This window comes from Mandrillus leucophaeus, unplaced genomic scaffold (genome assembly GCF_000951045.1).
Source record: "Mandrillus leucophaeus isolate KB7577 unplaced genomic scaffold, Mleu.le_1.0 Scaffold859, whole genome shotgun sequence".
NCBI lineage: Eukaryota > Metazoa > Chordata > Mammalia > Primates > Cercopithecidae > Mandrillus > Mandrillus leucophaeus.
In genome coordinates, this window is record NW_012109352.1 from 260,018 (window position 1) to 285,450 (window position 25,433).

At 46.2% G+C, this 25,433-nt stretch overlaps 1 protein-coding gene across 2 annotated transcripts; it reads left to right on the plus strand.

Moving 5' to 3' along the window:
• Positions 1 to 237: 237 nt before the first annotated feature.
• PSPH (phosphoserine phosphatase) lies at positions 238 to 24,927 on the plus strand. 2 transcript variants are annotated; one of them, XM_011968753.1, is made up of 7 exons: positions 238 to 468; positions 4,322 to 4,453; positions 14,327 to 14,485; positions 15,738 to 15,872; positions 17,904 to 18,049; positions 20,108 to 20,256; positions 24,434 to 24,927. In XM_011968753.1, exons 3-7 carry the CDS (start codon positions 14,346 to 14,348, stop codon positions 24,539 to 24,541), a joined length of 678 nt encoding a protein of 225 aa, XP_011824143.1. In that variant the 5' UTR covers positions 238 to 468; positions 4,322 to 4,453; positions 14,327 to 14,345; the 3' UTR covers positions 24,542 to 24,927. The 2 variants fall into 2 exon arrangements, with proteins under 2 accessions (XP_011824143.1, XP_011824145.1); XM_011968755.1 differs by lacking the exon at positions 4,322 to 4,453 and having other exon boundaries at positions 261 to 468.
• The last annotated feature ends 506 nt before the right edge of the window (positions 24,928 to 25,433 follow it).

Below are 25,433 nucleotides of genomic sequence, written 5' to 3' on the forward strand. Positions count from 1 at the left end.
CAAAATCAGTGCAGCGGTCCCTTGCTTCCCTCACCTACCCTTAGATCCTAAGTGGTGGTGGCGGCAGCGCGGAGCAGCTTCTGAAGGTCCAGGAGTTTAAAGCGGAGGTGCCACGGGGCGCGGCTTTGCGGAAAAAGCGAAAGCTCACTCCGCACCGTGCACTTCTCGGAATACGGGCGCTGAGCCCCCGGAGGAGGAGAGGGCTGGTTCCGGGAGCCCCTCCCCTGGGGCGGGGCCAAAGCGTCCTCCCAGCCCGGCTTTGCAGAACAGAGGTCTGGTGTCTCCAGTTTACAGAAGCACTTGCAGAACTCATCAGAAGCCACCCTGCTTATCAGCAGATTTCAAGAGAGCGTTCAGTGGAGGCCCTGAGTCTGCACAGTTCACCTCCCTGGGAACTGCTCGCCTGAGCATTGGAGCCGGCTCTGGCCCCCTGCAGCCTAAAGGAGCCCCGGAGGCCCAGGACACAGCGTGAGTCCTGGCTTGTGCTTTCCCTGCACCCAACTTTCTGATTTTGCCGACTTTCCTTTTCCTCTTCCAGGCTTCCTCTCTGAGTCTACATTTCTTCTTAATCGCATAGGCAGATCATTTCCTAGAATCTTCAGGCTTGCTTTTCATTGATTTATGTTTTGGGTAACTTCACTTGTCTAATCTTACAGCAGCCGCATGTTGCCAAACAGCATGAATGAATGATGCAATCCCTTGCACACAGGAGCACCTTCAGTGCAAGACTGGGGCAATCCCCAAACTCAGAGTTGAAGTGTCCGAGTTTGTCTTCTTTCCCATTAGACTTAGAATTTTAAAATAAGTACTTACCAGATACATTGTTATAACGATACAACGTCAAGTTGGGAATTAAATCATGTTTTCATTCATTAAATATATTTACTATATTTTATTTTCTTTTTTAATTTTTTTTTTTTGACAGAGTCTCATTCTGTTGCCCAGGCTGGAGTGCAGTGGTGCGATCTCGGCTCACTCCAACCTCCACCTACAGGGTTCAAAGGATTCTCCTGCCTCAGCCTCCCGAGTAGATGGGTGTGGGCCACTATGCCCAACTAATTTTTTAATTTTTGTATTTTTAGTAGAGACAGGGTTTCACCATGTTAGCCAGGCTGGCCTCAAACTCTTGGCCTCAAGCAATCCACCTGCCTCTACCTCCCAAAGAGCTGGGATTACAAGCATGACCACTGTACCTGGCCAGTATATTTTCTTTATGTATGATTTGCATATTATTACTTTTTAAATATTTGATGACTGATATTGGAATGAGGATCAGGGAGGAAAATAATAAAATCCAAGATTTCTGTATTACAGTGCCAAGTAGGTTTTCAGTATCATGACCATAGCCCTGTCACTATCATGTTGGTGAAACAAAGTAGTCAGGACGTTTAAAATTTTCAAATGATTTAATATATGCCTTCCTTTCCTTCCTTCTTTTCCTTCTTTTTTTTTTTTTTTTTTTTTTTAAGAGACAGGGTCTCACTTGGTCACCCAGGCTAGAGTGTAGCAGTGCAATCATAGCTCACTGGAATCTCAAACTCCTGAGCTCAAGTGATCCTCCTGCCTCAGCCTCCCAAGTAGCTGGGACTACAAGTATGCACCACCATGCCTGGCTCATTTATTTTATTTTTTGTAGAGATGGCATTTCACTATGTTGCCCAGGCTGATCTGGAACTCCTGGGCTCAAGCAATCCTCCCTCCTCAGCCTCCCAAAGTGCTGGGATTATAGGTGTGAGTCCCCATGCCCAACCTTTTTTTTTTTTCTTTTTTCTTTTTTGAGATGGAGTCTTGCTCTGTCGCCCAGGCTAGAGTGCAGTGGTGAGATCTTGACTCACCGTGGCAAGCTCTGCCTCCTGGGTACACGCCATTCTCCTGCCTCAGCCTCCCTAGTAGCTGGGACTACAGGTACCTGGTACCACGCCTGGCTAATTTTTTTTTGTATTTTTAGTAGAGACGGGGTTTCACCATGTTAGTCAGGATGGTCCCGATCTCCTGACCTTGTGATCCGCCCATCTCGGCCTCCCAAATGGTGCTGGGATTACAGGCGTGAGCCACCACGCCCGGCCTTTTTTATTTTTTAGAAAATCCTTGGACTAGAATTAGGGTTAAAGGGATCCTCAAGGTTGCCTAGAGCAGCCTCCCATGAGAGACTTTTTTAAAACCAGTGTTTTATTGATATATAATTAAATGCAATAAAATGCACTCTTTAAGTGCACATTTTGATGAATTTTGATAAATTTATTCATGCTTGTAATTATCACCACAATAACATTTCCATCACCCATAAGTTTCCTAGGGCCTCTTTCCAGTCAGCCCCTTGTCCCAACTCCTAGCCCTACTGATCTGATCTTTGTCATTATAGCATTTGTATTTTCTAGTGTTTCTTCTTTTTTTTTTTCTTTTTTTTTTCTTTTGTTTTTTGAGACCAAGTCTCGCTCTGTCACCCAGGCTGGAGTGCAATGGTGCAATCTCAGCTCACTGCAACCTCTGCCTCCTGGGTTCAAGAGAGCCTCCTGCCTCAACCTCCCGAGTAGCTGGGACTACAGGCGCCCGCCACCACGCCTGGATAATTTTTTTGTATTTTTAGTAGAGACTGGGTTTTACCATATTGGCCAGGCTGGTCTCAAACTCCTGACCTCGTGATCCACCCACCTTGGCCTCCCAAAGTGGTGGGATTACAGGCATGAGACACCGTGCCCGGCCTCTAGTGTTTCATATAACTGAAACCATACAGTATGTGCTCTTGTGTCTGGCTCCTTTCCATCAGTATAATTATTTATTTGTTTATTTATTTTGAGACAGAATTTTGCTCTTGTTGCCCAGGCTGGAGTGCAGTGGCGCGATCTCAGCTCACTGCAACCTCCGCCTTCAGGGTTCACCAATTCTCCTGCCTCAGTCTCCCTGGTAGCTGGGATTACCAGCATGGTGGCCCAGCTAATTTTGTATTTTTAATAGAGACAGAGTTTCACCACGTTGGTCAGGCTGGTTTCAAACTTTTGACATCAGGTGATCCGCCCACCTCGGCCTCCCAATGTGCTGGGATTACAGGCATGAGTCACCGTGCCCGGCCTTGCTGGGTCTTATGGTAAGTATATGTTTATAAGAAACTGCAGGCCCAGTGTGGTGGCTCACAGCTGTCATCTCAACACTTTGGGAGGCCGATGTGGGAGGATCCCTTGAGGCCATGGGTTCAAGGTCAGCCTGGGCAACATAGCGAGACCCTGTTTCTACAAAAAAAGAAAAATTAGCAGGGCATAATGGTGTGCATCTGTAGTCCCTGCTACTCGGGAGGCTGAGGCAGGATAATTGCTTAAGCCCAGGAGTTCTAGGATGCAGTAAGCTATGATTACATGGCTGCATTCCAGCCTGGGCGACAGAGCAAGACCCTATCTCAGAGACACACACACACACACCTGTTGTCTTTGCTCCCTTGTAATTGGGCAGCAGATCCTTTCTCTGATTCATCTTGGAAGGTTGTTGTCTCTGTTCCCTCATTATATTTATTGTTTGTTTGTTTATTTATTTATTTATTTATTTTGAGATGGAGTCTCGCTCTATCACCCAGGCTGGAGTGCAGAGGCACGATCTTGGCTCACTGCAGACTCTGCTTCCAGGGTTTATCAAGTAGTTCTCCTGCCTCAGCCTCCCGAGTAGCTGGGACCACAGGCATGTGCCACCATACCTGGCTAATTTTTTTTTTTTTTTTTTTTTGAGACAGAGTCTCTCTCTTGCCCAGGCTGGAGTGAAATGGTATGATCTTGGCTCACTGCAGCCTCTGCCCGCTGGGTTCAAGCGATTCTCCTGCCTCAGCCTTTCAAATAGCTGGGATTACAGGCACACACTGTTACCAGCAGGCTAATTATTGTATTTTTAGTAGAGATGGGGTTTTACCATGTTGGCCAGGCTGGTCTCGAACTCCTGACCTCAAGTGGCCTGTCTGCCTTGGCCTCCCAAAGTATTGGGATTACAGGCATCAACCACCGCACTCGCCCAAGTCTGCTTCTTTATCTATGCATTTAGTTCTCCCAAGAGATTCTCCTTCCCTCTCCCTTGCCTTTGTACCCTGCTAATCAGGTATATGTGATTTCCTGTCAGACCTGAACCTTGCAGAATTGAAGCCATAGAAAAGAGTATGTTGACTCTACAGTGATTGAAGGGGGTAGGAGTAAAGCATTTCGCAGAGGAAGCAGTCTTAGGAAATTTTGCCTCTGACCCGTTTTTGTGCCAGTCGTACCAGGAGAGAGAGTGAAGCCAGACAGTCTCCCTCTTTCCTGTTTTGTGTGTGGACTACGATGTTCATTTCCTCATTCTCTCTTTCTAGGCTCTTGCTCTTGCAGAATCCACAGGTCTTTCTTGAAGAAATCTGTAGTCAGAACTTTGTTCTGCATTTTTATCTAGGGAAGGAACAGGAAGAGAAGAGTGTGGTCTACTAGAAATCTAGCACTGGAGACACGTGAGTCTGATTTGCCTTTTCTTGGTTTTTTTTTGCTGTCATTGGAATGTTTTTATGCATTGAACTGTTAAACGTTTGTCTATCTGCTAGCTGTTCACTCTTTTTTGAGACAGAGTCTTGCTCTGTCACCTGGGCTGGAGTGCAGTGGTGCGATCTTGGCTTACTGCAACCTCCACCTCCTGGGTTCAAGTGATTCTCCTGTCTCAGCCTCCTGAGTAGCTGGGATTACAGGTGCGGGCCACCACACCTGATTAATTTTTATATGTTTAGTAGAGACAGGGTTTCGCCATGTCGGCCAGGCTGGTCTTGAACTCCCAACCTCAGGTCATCCATCTGCCTCGGCCTCCCAAAGTGCTGGGATTACAGGCGTGAGCCACCGCGCCCGGCCGGCATTTACTCCTCACCTGAATTTTAAAAATTGATGTCAACTATGTGGCATGCAGAAGATCTCAGCTTCCCAGAATAGCTGGTTATATTACATATCATTTCAACTTTTATTTTAGCATCAGGGAGTACATGTGCAGGTTTGTTACATGGGTATATCACATGATGCTGAGGTTTGGGGTACAATTGATCCCATCACCCAGGGTTTGAGCACGGTACCCAGTAGGTAGTTTCTCAGTCTTTGCCCTCCTTCCGCTGCCTTCTTGTAGTCCTCAGTATCCTTTTTTTTGTGTGTTTTTTGTTTTTACACAGTCTCGCTCTGTCGCCCAGACTGGAACACAATGGTGTGATCTTAGCTCACTGCAACCTCCACCTCCTGGGGTCAAGTGATTCTCCTGCCTCAGCCTCCTGAGTAGCTGGGATTACAGGTGCCCACCACCATGCCTGGCTAATTTTTGTATATTTAGTAGGGACAGGGTTTCACCATGTTGGCCAAGCTGGTCTCGAACTCCTGATCTCAAGTGAGTTGCCCGCCTCGGCCTCCCAAACTGCTGGGATTACAGGTGTGAGCCACTGCACGTGGCCATTACTGTGTTTTTCCCGTCTTTGTATCCACATGTACCCAGTTTAGCTCCCACTTTTAAGTGAGAACATGTGGTATTTGGTTTTCTGTTCCTGCGCTAATTCACTTAGGATAACGGCCTCCAGGTGTATCTATGTTGCAGCAAAGGACATGATGTCATTCTTTTTTATGGCTGCGCTGGCTTTTTTTGTTTTTTTAATCATAAAATATAGCATAAGGCCGGGCATGGTGGCTCACACCTGTAATCCCCGCACTTTAGGAGGCCGAGGTGAGCAGTTCACCTGAGGTCAGGAGTTCGAGACTAGCCTGCCCAACATGGTGAAACCCGGTCTGTACCAAAAATACAAAAATTACCTGGGTGTGGTGGCACACACTTCTGATCCCAGCTATTCGGGAGGCTGAGGCATGAGAATCACTTGAACCTGGGAGGCAGAGAGTGCAGTGAGCCGAAATCACACCACTGCACTCCAGCTTGGGTGACAGAGCAAGACTCCATCTCTAAACAAAAGATAAAATAAAATATAGGGTAAGTGCATGTGCTGAGGATCCCAGCCCTTGTTATAGGGAGTTCCCTGTTTGACTCTCCTCTGATTCAGAAGCTTTTCAAAATCTACTGTGTACTCTTTTTTTTTTTTTGAGACGGAGTCTCGCTCTGTCGCCCAGGCTGGAGTGCAGTGTGGCACAATCTCGGCTCACTGCAACCTCTGCCTCCCAGGTTCAAGCAATTCTCCTGCCTTAGCCTCCCCAGTAGCTGGAATTACACACACATGCCACCATGCCCGGCTATACTGTGTACTCTTTCAATGCCCGGGAACCTGAACAAATTTATCCCTATTACCAAAGCAAATAAGCTTGGTTCTCGCAATTGTGTGTGACCTTCACAACCTCTGTACAGGCTTTTAATTTTTCCTTACACAGGTGAAGGTAAGAGGTCAGTCCTAACAAGGTGAAGGAAGTAAGGTGATCTTAGAAGCCTGTTGAAAGATACAGAGATTGAGAAGTTGGAAAGCGTTTGTTTGGGCGAGGAGCTTTTTTCCTCTTATCCAAAATCAGGCCTCCGAGGCCTGGTCCTGCAGGAAAACTTGCTTTTGTACTTTGGAACTAGGGGCAAGAAGGCCTTGTCAGCAGTGACTTTTTTGTTTTGTTTTGTTTTTAAATCCGTTGGTCCTTTGCTTGCCCCAGATGAAGTAGCTGGGGCCAGCCAGGCAGAAGTTCTGTTCTGAGCTGCAGAAGGCAGTGGTCCGGATGGGGCCTGGGAGCCGCTGTGTCTGAGAATCTGAGAATAGACCTTCCCACCGGCATGTCTTCTACCCCTGGCCTTGCCCTCTCCCTCCCTGTTAGAGCCAAATATGAAGAATCCAGAGTCCATTCTCTGGCAATGATTTTTCTGTGTGTGGAATTCTGATGTACACAATTTACTTTGAAGCAACTGACCTTACTCAGCAGATTTTTTTCCTCTATAGCCACGAGAATTTTAAATACACATGGATTGCGAGTCACTCCTGGTAGAGACAATGAAAAGAGGAGGAAATTGGCCAGGCGTGGTGGCTCACACCTGTCATTCCTGCACTTTGGGAGGCTGAGGCAGGTGGATCACTTGAGGTCAGGAATTTGAGACTGGCCTGACCAACATGGTGAAACCCTGTCTCTACTAAAAAATACAAAAGAATTAGCCAGGCGTGGTGGCAGGCGCCTGTAATCCCAGCTACTCGGGAGGCAGGAGAATCGTTTGAACCCAAGAGGCGGAGGTTGCAGTGAGCTGAGATCACATCACTGCACTCCAGCCTGGGCAACAGTGTGAGACCCCATCTCAAAAAAAGTAAAAATAAAAATAAAAAAGGAGGAAATCAGAAGTGTACAGGGAGGTACAGCATTTTGCAGAGCAGGATGGGAAGAGCTAAAAGGAGCTGTGGCCAAGTTTGCTCTGCTGCTCAATCAAGCAGGGAGGGAGTTGATACTCTTGTAATCCAAAAGGTAAAGGCCATCTCCCCTGGCCTGACCATTTCAGGGGCAGAGTTAAGGTCCTAAAATCCAGCTCGCTGTCTTAGGGAGGGTGTGGAAAAAGAATCAGCCTTCCAAGTAAATTCAATGTAAAGTGTGTCTCTAATGTTCTATTTTGGCCAGCACTGTGGCTCATGCTTATAATCCCAGCACTTTGGGAGCCAGGATGGGAGGATCGTTTGAGGCCAGGAATTCAAGACCAGCCTGGGTAACATAGTGAGACCTCATCTCTACAAAAATATTAATAATAATAACTTAGCTGGGTGTGGTGGTGTGTGCCTGTAGTCTCTGCTACTCAGGAGGCTGAGGCAGGAGGATCACTTCAGCCCAGGAGGTTGAGGCTGCAGTGAGCTATGATTATACCATTGGCACTCCAGTGTGGGCGACAGAGTGAGACTTTGTCTTGAAAAAAAGCCAAAAATATTCTATTTTCTCCTTGGGACCACATTACAACCCAGAAGGTAGGTGTCAACAATTCTGAGCTGTATATCAGGCCTAGTGGTCAGCTGGGGATGTGTAAATCAGTTCTAACTTTTAGTGGAGGAAATGTACATTTCCTTTCAAACTCAAGGCTGATGGTCTTGCTGTTTTTCTGAGACGGTGTCACCCAAGCTGGAGTGCTGTGGCCTGATCTCGGCTCACTGCACCCTTGAACTCCTGGGCTCAAGCCATCCTCCCGCCTCAGGCTCTTGAGTATCTGGGACCACAGGCGTGCGCCACCATGCCCCACCAATTTTTCTTTTTCCTTTTTTTTTTTTTAAAGAGAAGGAATCTTGCTATGTTCTCAAGAACTGATCTCAAACTCCTGGGTTCAAATGATCCTGCTGGGATTATTACAAGTGTGAGCCACTGTGCCCAGCCAATCTCATTAAAGTGTCATTGGTTGGAAAGAGGTTCAAGTACCTGGTTTGCCTTTTTTTTTTTTTTTTTCAGATGGAGTCTTGCTCTTGTTGCCCAGGCTAGAGTGCAGTGGTGGGATCTCAGCTCACTGCAACCTCCGCCTCCCGGGTTCAAGCGATTCTCCTGGCTCGGCCTCCTGAGTGGCTGGAATTAGAGGCGCCCGACTAATTTTTGTACTTTTAGTAGAGATGGAGTTTCACCATGTTGGCCAGGCTGGTCTCAAACTTCTGACCTCGTGATTCACCCGCCTTGGCCTCCCAAAGTACTGGGATTACAGGTGTGAGCCACCGCTCCTGGCCAAGGTCACTGGTTTTTCAAACATGACCAGTAATTATTTGTCTGATCATTTCGACAAGACTGGAAGCCTCTTGAGGATGGCGCCCATGCATTATGCATTCCTCTTTGTGTCTTGTGTCAGGGTTCCTGGGGACTGGCTTTGAGGTTCTGGTGCCCGTCAGTCGTTCTCAGGAGCATTGCCCATTCTTAGTTATGGTGTGTTGCCTCATTTGCCTCATGCATCTTCTTTCTTTTTTTTTTGGAGACGGAGTTTCACTCTTGTTGCCCAGGCTGGAGTGCAATAGTGCAAGCTCGGCTCACCGCAACCTCTACCTCCCAGGTTCAAGTGATTCTCTTGCCTCAGCCTCCTGAGTAGCTGGGATGACAGGCATGTGGCACCACATCCAGCTAATTTTGTATTTTTAGTAGAGACGGGGTTTCTCCCTGTTGGTCAGGCTGGTGTCGAACTCTCGACCTGAGGTGATCCACCCAGCTCAGCCTCCCAAAGTGCTGGGATTATAGGCATGAGCCACCGCACCCGGCCTTCTCATGTACCTTCTTAAAAAGTCCTTTAGCTTATCCCATTTATTTTAGCTCCTCTTAAACCATTTGTCTGTTTCTGGCTACCTCTTCACTCACCTATGGTTCATTCTCCATTCTTAGTGGAATTATGCTACAGTAAGTGCTGCTTCTCTGCCGATAGACCTGCTGACTTCAAGGTCTTTACAGCGACCCTGCCTGGTCATGTAGTATGAATTAGCTTGATTCCTGCTGGACCAAAGCCAAATGACTGGTTTCTTTTTATTTTTTATCTTTTTTTTTTTTTTTAATAGAGACAGGGTTTCACCATGTTGGCCAGGCTGGTCTCAAACTCCTAGCCTTAAGCAATCCACCTGTCTTGGCCTCCCAAAGTCCTGGGATTACAGGTGTCAGCCACCATGCTGGCCCTTGTTGAGTTTTTTTTTGAAATGGAGTCTCGGTCTGTCGCCCAGGCTGCAGTGCAGTGCAGTGGTGCAGTGGTGCGATCTCGGCTCAATGCAGTCTCCACCTCTCTACCTCCCAGGTTCAAGAGATTCTCCTGTATTCAAGTGATTCTCCCGCCTCTGCTTCCCAAGAAGCTTGGATTACAGGTGCCTGCCACCATGCCTGGCTAATTTTTGTATTTTTAGTAGAGATGGGGTTTCACCATGTTGGCCAGGCTGGTCTCGAACTCCTGACCTCAAGTGATCCTCCTGCCTCGGCCTCCCAAAGTGCTGGGATTACAAGTGTGAGCCACTGCAGCCAACCCCTTGTTCAGTTCTTAATAACTGCTTAGGTTCCACTCTATTTAATTCATAAAATATTTAATTCATGAAATATTTAACTAACACCTATTGAGTGCTGGGTGCAGTGATAGAAGATAATTCAACTGGAGTGATTGACTGATTTTCTGGGTTGATGGGGTGGAAATAATGTGGTATAGGGGAGGCCACTTGATCTACACCATGAAGAAGTAGGACTTGCTTCATGACATAGGGGATATGGTGATTCCAGGCAGAGAAGCAACATTTGAAAGGGTGTAGAGGAATAAAAACACATGACATAGGCTGGGTGCAGTGGCTCATGCCTATAATCCCAGCACTTTGGGAGGCCAAGACAGGCGGATCGCCTGAGGTCAGGAGTTCAAGACCAGCCTGGGCAATATGGTGAAACCCTGTCTCTACTCAAAATACAAAAATTAGCTGGATATGGTGGCATGCACCTGTAGTCTCAACTACTCAGGATGCTGAGGGAGGATAATTGCTTGAACCTGGGAGGAGGAGGTTGCAGTGAGCCGAGATTGTGCCACTGCACTATACTCCAGCCTGCGTGACAGAGCAAGACTCCGTCTCAAAAAAAAAAAAAAAGTCCTTAGTATTCCTTGAGCCATAAATTGTGTGTTTGACCAGGCGCGATTGCTCACGCCTGTAGTCCCAGCACTTTGGGAGGCCGAGTCGCATGGATCATTTTAGTCCAAAAGTTTGAGACCACTCTGGGCAACATGGCAAAACACCATCTCTACTAAAAATACAAAAAATTAGCCAGACATCGTGCCTGCCTGTAGTCCCAAATGCTCAGGAGGCTGAAGTGGGAGAATCGCTTGAGCCAGGGAGGCAGAGGTTGCAGTGAGCTGAGATTGCACCACTGCACTCCAGCCTTGGTGACAGAGTAAGGCCCTAACTCAAAATTTAAAACAGTGTGTGTTTGTGTATGTGTGTGCGTGTACATGTGAATAATGTGTGTGTGTAAAAATGTGTGTGTATGTATATTTGTGGGGAATGAGGTTGGTAAAATACATAGGCATGGAGCCAGATCATGAGGACATAAAGTGTGTAATAAAGACATTATGTTAATGGCTGGGTGCAGTGGCTCTGGTAGGGTACAGTGGCTCATGCCTATAATCCCAGCTCTTTGGGAGGCTGAGGCAGGAGGATCATTTGAGGTCAGGAGTTCGAGACCAGACTGGCCAACATGGTGAAACCCCATCTCTACTAAAAATACAAAAATTAGCTGGGCATGGTGGCATGTGCCTATAATCCCAGCTACTTGGGAGGCTGAGGCAGGAGAATCACTTAAACCTGGGAGGCAGAGGTTGCAGTGAGTCAAGATTGTGCCACTGCACTGCAGCCTGGGTGACAGAGCGAAACTCCTTCTCAGAAAAAAGAAAAAAAGGATTTATTAATAGACACTGAAATTTGAATTTCATTTTTACTTATTATTATTACTTTTGAGACAGGCTCTCATCTCACTCTGTCACCCAGGCTGGAGTGGAATTTCATGGTCGTAGCTCACTGTAGCCTCAAACTCCTGTGCTCAAGCAATTCTTCTGCCTCACCCTCCTGAGTAGCTAGGTCTATAGGCGCGTGCCACTACACCTGGCTAATTATAAAAATACTTTTGTAGAGATGGAGTCTTGGTATGTTGCCCAGATAGGTGTTGAACTCCTGGCTTCAAGTAATCCTCCCACCTCAGCCTCCCACAGTGCTAGGATTACAGGCGTGAGCCACTGTAGCCAGCCTGAAATTTGAATTTCATTAGTTTTTACGTGTCAAAAAATAGTCGTCTTCTTTTGATTTTTTTTTCAACCGTTTAAAATGTAAAAATCAGCTGGGCATGGTGGCTCACACCTGTAGTCCCAGCTACTCTAGAGGCCAAGATGGAAGGATCACTTGAGCCCAGGAGTTTGAGGCTACCGCGAGCTATGATGGCAACACTGCACTCCAGTCTGGGTGACAGAATGAGATCCTGTCTCAAAAAAAGTAAAGTAAAATAAAATGTAAAAATCGTTCTTACTTGTGAGCCATACAAAACCAGGTGGCAGGGTAGATTTGGCCTACAAGCCATAGTTTGCTGACCCCTGACTTAAAAGATTTTTTTTCCCAGGTCAACTTTAAATGGTATTATTCTGCCAACTGCATTGGTTGGAAATCAGTTGAGCAGTGGGTTGGTCAGCTGCTTTGAGTCTGTTTTTAACCACAGTCTTTTCTAAATATAGATTATTTACATCATCTGTGTAGCCTTGTATTTGACATATTAGTCTCTGATAGGAGGCTGGTCTAGGCAATCTTGAGGATCCCTTTCACCCTAAGTCTAGTCCAAAGATTTTATAAAAAATAAAGGCCAGGCATGGGGGCTCATGCCTGTAATCCCAGCACTTTGGGAGACCTAGGTGGGAGGATTGCTTGAGTCCAGGAGTTGAAGAGCAGTCTGGGCAACATAGCAAGACCCCCATCTCTTAAAAAAAAAAATTTAAAAATTAGCCAAGCATAGTGGCGTGCACCTGTAGTCCCAACTACTTGGGAGGCTGAGGCAGGAAGATCGCTTGAGCCCTGGAGTTGGAGGCTGCAGTGAGCCATGATTGTACCACTGCACTCCAGCCTGGGTGACAGAGTGAGAACTTGTCTCAAAAAATAAATAAATAAATAAAAATTCGTTTTGACTCCCTGTCCTCTGCAGCTTCTGTAGCAGTGTGCCTCCCAGAGTTTCTTCCTGTACCTTCACCATTTTCCCCTTCTCCTTCCCAGACTCAAGTCAGGATGTAAAGGTGGTGCTCCTGTAGGCTCTATCCTTAGCGCTCTTCTCTTCTCCCTCTTTCTATTCTCCCTGGACTTTATTTTTATGATTTTTTATTTTCTTGAGACAGGGTCTCACTCTGTGGCCCCATCCTGGTGCAGTGGTGTGATCTTGGCTCACTGCAATCTCCACCTCCCAGGTTTAAGAGATTCTCCTGCCTCAGCCTCCTGAGTAGCTGGGACTACAGGTGCACGCCATCCTGCCCGGCTAATTTTTATTTTTTTTTAGTACAGCTGGGGTTTTGCCATGTTGGCCAGGCTGGTCTTGAACTCCTGGCCTCATGTGATCCTCCCGCCTCAGCCTCCCAGAGTGCTGGGATTACAGGCATGAGCCACTACACCCAGCCTCTCCCTGGACTTTAATCAGATCACGTCTTCAACTAGCACCTCTACATTGGCAATGTTGTGTATGTTAAGCCGTTATATTTAGCTCTGACCTTTCTTCTGAGGCTTAAAGCCTTTCCCAGTATCTGGAAGTTAAAGTCTAAACTCCTTAGCCTGGCCCTAGGACCAGCTTAGTCTGAACTCCTGATGCACTGCCAGGCCCCTGGGCCAAGCCACGGGATAGCTTCCAGCAGGTCATCTGCTTCCTCCTCCTTGTCTTTGCTCATGCTCCTCCCTCTGCCATCACAAGCCTCTCTCCTTGTCTCTACCTCCCTTCCTCTCCTCCCAGCACATGCCAAATCGATGCCCTGCCCTTTGACAACCCACTCAGAGGGCCACTTACCTGTCAGATTCAGCTCAAATACCTGTGCCTCCTTGAAGCCGTCTTTTTTTTCCTTTTAGTTAGAGTCAGGGTCTTGCTCTGTTGCCCATACTGGAGTGCAGTGGCACGATCTCAGCTCACTGCAGCTCCACCTCCTGGGTTCAAGTGATTCTCCTGCCTCAGTGTCCCAAGTAGCTGGGATTACAGGCGTGTACCACCACACCCAGCTAATTTTTTGTATTATTATTTTTAGTAGAGACTTGATCTCTCTATGTTGCCCACACTGGTCTCGAACTCCTGGCCTCAAGCAATCCTCCTCCTGCCTTAGCCTCCCAAAGTGCTGGGATTACAGGGATGAGCCACTGTGTCCAGTCTGAAGCCCTATTTCATCGATAAGGCAAAACATTTTTCCTATATGCCCATAGAGCCTTATGCACACCTCTGCTTTAATGCTTGCTTCCTTGCTACAATTAGGTAAAAAAAAAAAATATATATATATATATATATGTATGTGTGTGTGTGTGTGTGTGTGTGTGTGTGTATATATATATATATATAAAACTAAAAGAAAAGAAAGAAGGCTTCAAGGAGGCACAGGTATTTGAGCTACTCAGGAGGCTGAGGCACAAGAATCACTTGAACCCGAGAGGTGGAGGTTATAGTAAGCCAAGATCGTACCACTGCCCTCCAGCCTGGACAACAGAGTAAGACTCCACCAAGAAAAAAAAAAGAAGAAAGAAGAAATTGGTGTAGTGTGGGAAGTAAACAAAAAGGAAAAACAAAAGAATCCGTGAGTACACTCTTATGTGGCCTGCACTGACTTCGACACAAATTAGATTGGCTTAGTAGGCAAGGTGGGATCTTTTCAGAATTGTATTTGATGTCTTTAAATACATTTATCTTTTAAATACATTTATCTTTTTTTCTTGTAGAAGGAAAATTCTTCCAACAATGGTCTCCCACTCAGAGCTAAGGAAGCTGTTCTACTCAGCAGATGCTGTATGTTTTGATGTTGACAGCACGGTCATTAGAGAAGAAGGAATCGATGAGCTAGCCAAAATCTGTGGTGTTGAGGACGCGGTGTCAGAAATGTAGGGATAGCATTTATCCACTTTATGAAATGATAAAGACTTTCTAAAGAGTGACTGTTTTGGATGAAGTGCTAGACCCTGGCTATGGAACATGAGCACTAGGCTTTTTCTTTCATCCCTTAGAGTTTAATTTGACATATTCATTCGTTTATATAAATATTTATAGCAAACAAACATGGATAAGACATGTTCTTAGCTTGATCAGGGGAATGACGACCATCACTAACCAAAGAAGGTGGCCTGGGGAGCGGGACCCGGGTGTCCAGTGGCTTTGTGTCATGGTTTAAAGTGTGGCCTTAGTGGTTCCCTGTAAAGGTTCAGAGTCTCTTAGTGGATCCTGGAGCAGAGTCCCTCCCTCCCTCCCTCCTGCCCTCCCGCCCTGCAGCTGGGCATCTCCCTCTGCAGTCCCAGTCCCCCAGTCATGCACTATGTAATTTTTTTTTTTTTCCCGAGACGGAGTCTCATTTTGTCGCCCAGGCTGGAGTACAGTGACACAATCTCGGCTCACTGCAACCTTTGCCTCCCGGGTTCCAGCAATTTTCCTGCCTCAGCCTCCCAAGTAGCTGGGATTACAGACGCGCACCCCCAGGCCCGTCGAATTTTTGCATTTTTTTAGTAGAGATGGGGTTTTGCCATGTTGGCCAGGCTGGTCTCAAGCTCCTGGCTTCAGATGATCTGCCCACCTCAGCTTCCCAAAGTGTTTGGAATTATAGGCATGAGTCACTGCACACTGGCCTTTTAATGTTCTTTTCTTTTTCTTTTCTTTTTTTTCTGAGACAGTTTCACTCTCCTTGCCCCGGCTGGAGTGCAGTGGCGTGATCTCGGCTCACCGCAACCTCCACCTCCGGGTTCAAGCAATTCTCCTGCCTCTGCCTCCTGAGTAGCTGGGATTACAGGCGTGTGCCACCATGCCCGGCTACTTTTGTATTTTTAGTAGACATGGTGTCTCTCCATGTTGGTCTGGCTAGTCTTGAACTTCCAACCTCAGGTGATCCGCCCGCCTCAGTCTCCCTAAGTGCTGGGATTACAGGCGTGAGCCACTGCGCCCGGCCTGTTAATGTTATATTCAAGCAGTCCTTCGAAAATTTATTCCAAGGCCTTGCTCTCATAGCAGCAAAGCCTGTCTGTTGTACAGTGGGACTCTTAGTAGCATCTTCCTGTTGGTGGATGTTGTGCAGGCCTGGGACAGTAAGGCATGTTAACCTCGAGGACAGCGAACCTGGCTGGCCTGACTGTTGGGTCTCCCTCCTAGGACACGGCGAGCCATGGGCGGGGCAGTGCCTTTCAAATCTGCTCTCACGGAGCGCTTAGCCCTCATCCAGCCCTCCAGGGAGCAGGTGCAGAGACTCATAGCAGAGCACCCCCCACACCTGACCCCCGGCATAAGGTAAGAGGAGCCCCTGCTGCAAGTGTATTTCAGCACCAGTGTTGGGAGGGGAGGGCAAGTCCTCCTGAGAGCATCTAACTATTGCTTTAGAGTGACCTCTGGGTGATTTATTTATTTTCATTTTTATTTTTTAATTTTATTATTATTTTTTAAATTTTTATTTATTTTTTCAAGATGAAGTCTCACTCTGTCACTCAGGCTGGAGTGCAGTGGTGCAATCTCAGCTCACTGCAACTTCTGCCTCCCAGGTTCATGCAATTCTCCTGCCTCAGCCTCCTGAGTAGCTGGGATTATAGGTCCCCGCCACCACACCTGGGTAATTTTTGTATTTTTAGTAGAGATGGGTTTCGCCATGTTGGCCATGCTGGTCTTGAACTCTTGACCTCAAGTGATCTGCCTGCCTGGGCCTCCCAAAGTGCTGGGATTATAGCTGTGAGCCACTGCACCCGGCCTATTATTATTTTATTTAGAGTCAGCGTCTCATTCTGTTGCCCATGTTGGAGTACAGTCATGGCTCACTGCAGCGTTGAACTCCTGGGGTCAAGTGGCCCTTCCACCTTAGCCTCCTTAGTAGTGGGGACTATAGGTGCATGCCACCATGCCCAGCTAATTAAAAAAAAATTTTTTTTTTGAGAGACAGGGTCTTGCTTTGTCACCCAGGCTGGAGTGCAGTGGCATGAATACAGCTCACTGTAGCATCAACCTTCTGGGCTCAAGGGATCCTCCTGCTTCAGCTTCCTAAGTAGCTGGGACTACAGATGTAGACCATCATGCCTAATTATTTTTTTAAAATTTTCTGTAGACACAGGGTCTCACTATGTTGACCAGGCTGGTCTTGAACTTGTGGGCTCAAATGATCAATTTTCCCACCTCAGCCTCCCAAAATGTTGGAATTATAGGTTTGAACCACTATACCCAGCCTTTAAAATATTTTTTGTAGAGATGGGGTCTTGCTATGTTGCCCAGGCTGTTCTCAAGCTCCTGGCCTCAAGTGATTTTCTACCTCGGCCTCCCAAATTGCTGGATTTAAAGGCGTAGCCTGTGTGGTTCTTTTGGTACTTACACATGGTCTTGTCTGGCTGGTTGTGTGGTCCTGTCTGTTTCTGCCTTTCCTCTTTCTCCACAGAAAACCTAAGCTTTCCTTGTTTGTCCTCATCTTGTGTTTTTCTGGGTCCATGGACAGAGTAGAGTTCTGGAATGGTTTCCTGAAGTAGCCAAACTCTACCCATTGATTTCTAAGTGCATTTAGAAAAACATATATAAGGCCGGGCGTGGTGGCGCATGCATGTAATCCCAGCATTTTGGGAGGCTGAGGCGGGCAGATCACCTGAGGTCAGGAGTTCAAGACCAGCCTGACCAACATGGTGAATCCCCGTCTCTACTAAAAATGCAAAAAAAGTTGGTCAGGCGTGGTGGCTCGCACTTCAGCACTTGGGAAGGCTGAGGCGGGCGGACCACAAGGTCAAGAGATGGAGACCATCCTGGCCAACGTGGTGAAACCCTGTGTCTATTTAAAACACAAAAATTAGCTGGACATGGTGGCTGCGTCTGTTGTCCCAGCTACTTGGGAGGCTGACGCAAGAGAATCGCTTGAATCTGGTAGGCGGAGGTTGCAGTGAGCCGAGATCGCGCCACTGTACTCCAGCCTGGTGACAGAGCGAGACTCCATCTCAAAAAATAAAATAAAATAAAATAAAGTAGCTGGGTGTGGTGGAGGGTGCCTGTAATCCCAGTTACCCTTGAGGCTGAGGGAGGATAATTGCTGGAACCCTGGAGGCAGAGGATGCTGTAAGCCGAGATCACACCACTGCACTGCAGCCTGGGCAACAGAGCGAGACTCCATCTCAAAAAGAAAAAAAAAGAAAAAGGAAAACATATATAAAACATTAACTCCCCAGGCAATATACCTTGTCAAATATACCTCGGGCAAATGCATTCAGGAGAAGAAAATATCTTAGTTTCCTCTTCATGTTTCCTTTTTTTTTTTTTCTTTTTGTGTTACTCAGTGTTTGATATTTTGCATTTTTTCAGGGAGCTGGTAAGTCGCCTACAGGAGCGAAATGTTCAGGTTTTCCTAATATCTGGTGGCTTTAGGAGTATTGTAGAGCATGTTGCTTCAAAGCTCAATATCCCAGGAACCAATGTATTTGCCAATAGGCTGAAATTCTACTTTAACGGTAAGACGTTAATGGTAACATATTCCCTTTCTTAGCAGTTCTATTATTCAGTATTCTGGGTAATGTCTGTTGGAATGCAACTTAAACAGTCACATCAGAGTTAAATATTGAGATGAATGGTCCTCTTAATTGATGTCTTTTGCCCTTTGGTACCCTTTGCTCAGCAAAATAGACTTAGGTCATCACCTGTCCTGGCTTTATTATCTATAACATCACCTGTCTGTACATAAATGTCTGCATTTCATGAAACATTAATTCCTACATAGCCCCTATGACTTACTTTGCTTTATGTTATATTTCAGCTTTATGGGAGCTTCTATGCATTTGAAGCAATTTAGACTCAAGAAGGAGACTTGGCTGGGCACGGTGGCTCACGCCTGTAATCCCAGCACTTTGGGAGCCTGAGGCGGGAGGATCACTTGAGGTCAGGAGTTCAAGACCAGCCTGGCCAACACAGTGAAACCCCAAGTCTGCTAAAAAAAAAAATACAAAAATTAGCTGGGCGTGGTGGCACATGTCTGTAGTCCCAGCTACTTAGGAGGCTGAGGCAGGAGAATCACATGAAGCTGCATGAGCTGAGATCATGCCACTTCACTCCAGCCTGGGTGACAGAGTGAGACTCTGTCTTAAAAGCAAGAAAAAAAAAAAAAGACAACAAGACAGCGACTTTAAAAGGGAGACTTTTGTTAACGGATTACTGAACTACAGCCCTTGGGGAAGCCTCCTGTCCCCTCTCTGGTCCATAGCGTTGCCACAGTTGTTATATTATCTCAGATCTCCAGTTATATCAAGGGGTGACTGATAGTGATTTTTTTTTTTTTTTTTTTTTTTTTGAGACAGAGTCTCACTCTGTTGCTCCAGCTGGAGTACAGTGGCTCGATCTCGGCTCACTGCGACCTCTGCCACCTGGGTTCAAGCGATTCTCCTGCCTCGGCCTCCTGAGTAGCTGGGATTACAGGTGCCCACCACCACGCCTGGCTAATTTTTGTATTTTTTTTAGTAGAGTCGGGGTTTCACCATGTTTGTCAGGCTGGTCTCAAACTCCTGGCCTCAGATGATCCACCTGCCTCGGCCTCCCAAAGTATTGGGATTACAGGCATGAGCCACCGCATGTTAATAGAACATTCTTGAGTGGTCTAGAGATAGAGATCATTGAAAAAAGAAGTCAAGAATGAGTGTGGTAGTTACTGTAACAACAGAAATAATTGATCAAAAATAAGCTGGAATTTCCTCTTGGGTGACATAATATATTAACATTTTAAATTTAATATATTAAGACTGGGTGCGGAGGCTCACGCCTGTAATCCCAGAACTTTGGGAGGCCGAGGCAGGCTGATCATCTGTGGTCAGGAGTTCGAGACCAGCCTGGCCAACATGGCAAAACCCCATCTCTACTAAAAACACAAAACTTAGCCAGCATGGTGGCATGCGCCTGTAATCCCAGCTACTTGGGAGGCTGAGACACGAGAATGGTTTGAACCTGGGAGGCGGATATTGCAGTAAGCGGAGATCATGCCATTGCACTCCAGCCTGGGCAACAGAGTGAGACTCTGTCTCAAAAATAAATAAATTATTAATTAATTTGATATATTACTATTGTATGGTGTTCTGCTACCTCAACAAAGTTTGAGAATTACTGGAAGCTTGAAGGATACAACAAATTCACCCCTAGGTATTTATGACCTAATAGAGGTCATCTCTACAATTGATATTTGTAATTTAAAAGCAAAGGTTGGCTGGGTGTGGTGGCTCACACCTGTAATCCCAGCACTTTGGGAGGCCGAGGCAGGAGAATCACATGAGCCTAGGAGTTCCAGACCAACCTGGGCAACATGCCAAGACTCCATTTCTATAATCATAATCATAACCATAAAAGGAGAAAAAGTAAAGCTTGTTTATTCCCAGGAACAGGTGTGGAGCTCCAGGCTGTGCGACTTTACCCAGGGCCATTTTTAGCCTTCTCAGTGACATTTAAGTGAAGATATCATCTATGCAGAAAGCTGTCACTGGTAAGATACTTCTGTGGGTCTTTAACCTTGTTTTTATTGCTCTTTTAAGGTGAATATGCAGGTTTTGATGAGACACAGCCAACAGCTGAATCTGGTGGAAAAGGAAAAGTGATTAAACTTTTAAAGGAAAAATTTCATTTTAAGAAAATAATCATGATTGGAGATGGTGCCACAGACATGGAAGCCTGTCCTCCTGCTGTATGTATTAAGGATGCTAATATTTTTGCAGGTTGTACTTTTGTTTTTTTAATATATTTATTTATTATTTCTTTATTTTTTTTTGAGACGGAGTTTCGCCCTTGTTGCCCAGGTTGGAGTGCAGTGGCATGATCTCAGCTCACTGCAATATCTGCCTCCCAGTTCAAACCATTCTGGTACCTCAGCCTCCCAAGTAGCTGGGATTACAGGCACACGCCACCATGCTGGCTAAGTTTTGTATTTTTAGTAGAGACGGGGTTTCGTCACATTGGCCAGGCTGGTCTTGAACTCCTGACCTCAGGTGATCTGCCTGCCTTGGCCTCCCAAAGTGCTGGGATTACAGGCATGAGCCACCACGCTCGGCCGTATTTTTGTTTTCACAGCTGATTTATCCTATAATCCCAACATTTTGGGAGGTCAAGGCAGGCAGATCACTTGAGCACAGGAGTTTGAGACCAGCCTGGGCAACATAGTGAGACCTCATCTCTACAAAATACATAAATAAAATAAAATAAAAACAGCTGATTCAGAACTATGTAAGATTTAAAACAGGAGTTAAACAAAAACAACTCTGATTACAAGATAAAAATGAAATAATAAAAAATTCAATCTTGTTTTGTCAACTTTATGCAAACCCAAGAAAAGTTATGAATAAGGAACTAAAAACCTTTTAAAACTTTTAACAATGCCTTATCCCTGTAGTATGGGCACCATCTTGTAGCCTAGGTGTGTGCTCAATAGGTTGGTTTCATTTTCCCAAATAATACCATCAACAACTCATAACCAAGATTTTAACATCATTTGATACTTTATATACTAGTTCCTGATACATTACCTCATTTAATCCTCATAGCAGCCCTGTGAAGTCAAATATTATGTTTTGTTCTGTTTTGTTTTTCTTAGACAGAGTCTCACTCTGTCACCCAGGCTGGAGTGCAGTGGTGCACTCTCAGCTCACTGCAATCTCCGCCCTCTGGGTTCAAGGGATTCTCCCACCTTAGCCCCCCAAGTAGCTGGTACCATAGACGCATCCTGCCACACCCAGCTAAGATTTTGTGTTTTTGGCAGAGGCAGAGTTTCACCATATTGCCCAGGCTGATCTCGAACTCCTGAGCTCAAGCAATCTCCCCTGCCTTGGCCTCCCAAAGTGCTGGTATCACAGGTGTGAACCACCATGCCTGGCCAAATATTGTGTTCTTCTTACTGATAGGGGAACTGAGGCTTGCAGAGATTATATGATTTACCTGTAACATATCAGAGCATTTTCTTTTTATTTACTTATTTATTATTTTTTGGACACAGGGTCTTGCTATGTTGCCCAGGCTGAAGTGCAGTGGTGCAATCATAGCTTATCACAGCCCTGAACTACTGGGCTCAAAGGATCCTCCCACCTCAGCCTCCTGGGTAGCTGGGATTACAGGTGTGTGCCACTGCATCCCACGCCACCACGGCATTTTATTCCTCTGAACTAACTTCATTTTCTGAGACTAGCAGAGGTTTTGTTTATTTTTTGGGGTCTTGCTCTGTTACCCAGGCCAGAGTACAGTGGCGCAATCTTAGCTCATTGCAGCCTCGACCTCCCAGACTGAAGCAATCTTCCCATCTCAGCCTCCTGAGTAGCTGGGACTGCAGGCGCATGCCACCACACCTATTTAATTTTGTTTATGTTTTGTAGAGATGAGGTCTCACACTATGTTGCCCAGGCTAATCTTGAATCCTGGCTTAAGCGATCTTCCTGCCTTGGCCTGCCACAGTGCTGGGATTATAGGTGTGAGCCAACATGCCCGGCCAGGGATTTTATTTCTAAGCATTTTAAAATCAATGCGCGCATGTGCACTCTCTCTCTCTCTCTCTCTCTCTCTCCATATATATATAAAAAATCAAATACTATATATAGCAAGTGTCGTAAATATCAAATGGGTCCATTTCACGTAGGGCTTTGCCTTTGTCATGTCATTCTAATGTAAGAAAAACTACACTGGCCGGGCGCGGTGGCTCAAGCCTGTAATCCCAGCACTTTGGGAGGCCGAGACGGGTGGATCACGAGGTCAGGAGATCGAGACCATCCTGGCTAACACGGTGAAACCCCGTCTCTACTAAAAAATGCAAAAAACTAGCCAGGCGAGGTGGCGGGCGCCTGTAGTCCCAGCTACTCGGGAGGCTGAGGCCGGAGAATGGCGTGAACCCGGGAGGCGGAGCTTGCAGTGATCTGAGATTCGGCCACTGCACTCCAGCCTGGGCGACAGAGCGAGACTCTGTCTCAAAAAAAAAAAAAAAAAAAAAGAAAAACTACACCAAAATATCACGCCTGTAATCCCAGCACTCTGGAAGGCTGAGGCAGGCAGATCACCTGAGGCCAGGAGTTTGAGACCAGCCTGAGCAACATGGTGAAACCCCATCTCTACAAAAAATACAAAAAAATTAGCTGGGAGTGGTGATGGTGCCTATCATTGCAGTTACTCAGGAGGCTGAAGCATGAGAATCACTTGAACCCAGGAAGTGGAGGTTGCAGTGAGCCGAGATTGCGTGACTGTGCTCCAGCCTGGACGACAGAGTGAGACTCCATCTTAAAAAAATACATATATAGTGCTGAAGTTTTTACTCCTAGTTTCCTGAGATCTAAAAATAGGGATTGTCTAAAAAAAAAAAAATTCATACTCTTTGTGAATGATGAATGAAAAAGGGTTCAAAGAACCTTTTTGGCCAGGCACGAAGGTGACTCATACCTGTAATCCCAGCACTTTGGGAGGCAGAGATGGGCGGATCACCTAAGGTCAAGAGTTTGAGACCAGCCTGGCCAGCATGGCAAAACCCTATCTCTACTAAAAATACAAAAATTAGCCAGGCATGTTGGTGGGTGCCTGTAATCCCAGCACTCGTGAGGCTGAGGCAGGAGAATCTCTTGAATCCGGGAGGCGGGAGATTGCAGTCAGCCGAGATCGCGCCACTGTATTCCAGCCTGGGCATGACAGAGCAAGACTCCATCTCAAAAAAAAATAAAATAAAAAGTTCCAGCCAGGCTGGTCTCAAACTCCCAACCTCAGGTGATCTGCCCACCTTGGCCTCCCAAAGTGCTGGGATTACAGGCATGAGCCACACCACACATAGCCTTTGAATCCTTTTTTTTTTTTTTTTTGACAGAGTCTCGCTCTCTCACCCAGGCTGGAGTGAAATGGCGTGATCTTGGCTCACTGCAACCTCCGCCTCCTGGGTTCAAGCAATTCTCCTGCCTCAGCCTCCCAAGTGGCTGTGATTACAGACGCCCACCACCACGCCCAGCTAATTTTTTGTATTTTTAGTAGAGACAGGGTTTCACCATGTTGGCCAGGCTGGTGTCGAACTCCTGACCTCAGGTGATCCACCCATCTCAGCCTCCCAAAGTGCTGGGATTACAGGTGTGAGCCACCACACCCAACCACCTTCGAGTATTTTTATTGTTAGCTTAGATAATTTATAACCAATGTTGGAGTTGTCTAAGTAATGAACATTGGGCTACTAGTTTAATGAGGAATACATAAAAGTAAAATGAAGAGATTTCTCAGGGAGCTCCCAATCTCGTTTTCAAGAAACGACAAAATCAGCCAGAAGTGGTGGCTCACGCCTGTGATCCCAGCACTTTGGGAGGATTGCTTAAGCACAGAGGTTCAAAACCAGCTGAGCGACATGGCAAAACTCCGTCTCTAAAAAATTACTCAGGGATTGTGATGTGCACCTGTCATCCCAGCTACTCAGGAAGCTGAAGCAGGAGGATCAATTGAGCTCAGAAGTTCAAGGGTGCAGTGAGCCATGACTGTGCTACTGCACTCCAGCCTGGGTGACAGGGTAAGACCCTGTCTCAAAAAACAAAAAAAGAACGACAAAATTGGATGGGTGCAGTGGAACATAACTGTAATCCCAGCACTTCGGAAGCTGAAGCAGGAGGAGTTTGAGAGCAGTCTGGCAACATAGAACGACCCTACAAAAAAATTTAAAAAGTAGCCCAGCAAGTTGGTGCACACCTGGAGTCTCAGCTACTCAGGAGGCTGAGGCATGAGAATCACCTGAACCCAGGGGGCAGAGGTTGCGGTGAGCCGAGATTGTGCCACTGCACTCCAGCCTGGGCGACAGAGCAAGACTCCAGTAAATAAATAAATAAATAAAAATAAGAATAATTTCTCTCTCTTTTCTTCCTTCTTAGGATGCTTTCATTGGATTTGGAGGAAATGTGATCAGGCAACAAGTCAAGGATAATGCCAAATGGTATATCACTGATTTTGTGGAGCTGGTGGGAGAGCTGGAGGAATAACATCCACTGTCACACAGCTCCGAACACCTTCGGATGGATTTTTACAAGTGATACAGGTTGATACTGTTTGCTTACAATTGCCTATTACCACTTGCTATAGAGAGTTGGCACAGATGATCAATACTTTAAACTACAGTTAGGACTCCTAGAAGATCGCTTTTTTTTTTTTTAACTGTAGTTCCAGTATTATATGATGACTATTGATTTCCTGTAGAGTTTTGTAATCTGAATTCTTTCTGTATATTCCTAGCTATGCTTCATACAAAGTGTTTTAAGGGTGGAGAGTCAAACAAACACCTTTACTCTTAGAAAGATGGATTCGGCAGCTTTCGGTGAATATTGGTTTCTCTTTGGTATATCAATAAAAGTTTATCCATGTGTCAGAATGGATTTGTGGAATTTGCAGTTCTGCCTCTTGGATGTTGGAATACCCAATATTTCAGGTACTGTGTTGAAGCATAAACAGCCCCAGGCAAGAAACAGGCTTAAGACTCTGCTTAGTGCTAGGCACAGTGTCCTCACCCCATGAGCCCACTCCCACTTCCTGAAGCCCTGGGGCCTCGAAAGTCCTTTTTTTACTTCTTGGGATTTGTCATATATGAAATGTTACAAAGGGTTTTTTTTTTTCCTCCAATATAACAATAGAGTCTTAAACAAAAGTACTGATTAAAAATGGATATTTGGGCTAGGCGCGGTGGCTCACGCCTATAATCCCAGCACTTTGGGAGGCCGAGGTGGGCAGATCATGAGGTCAGGAGATGGAGACCATCCTGAATAACACAGTGAAACCCCGTCTCTACTAAAAATAAATACAAAAAATAAGCCGGGCACGGTGGCGGGTGCCTGTAGTCCCAGCTACTCGGGAGGCTGAGGCAGGAGAATGGCGTGAACC

Excerpts from the sequence above, each read along its gene's own strand:
- PSPH (XM_011968753.1), top strand. The coding sequence starts at position 14,346 with ATGGTCTCCCACTCAGAGCTAAGGAAGCTGTTCTACTCAGCAGATGCT. Across the intron at positions 14,486-15,737 it reads GAGGACGCGGTGTCAGAAAT|GACACGGCGAGCCATGGGCG; the intron begins GTAGGGATAGCA and ends TCTCCCTCCTAG. Across the intron at positions 20,257-24,433 it reads TGGAAGCCTGTCCTCCTGCT|GATGCTTTCATTGGATTTGG; the intron begins GTATGTATTAAG and ends CTTCCTTCTTAG.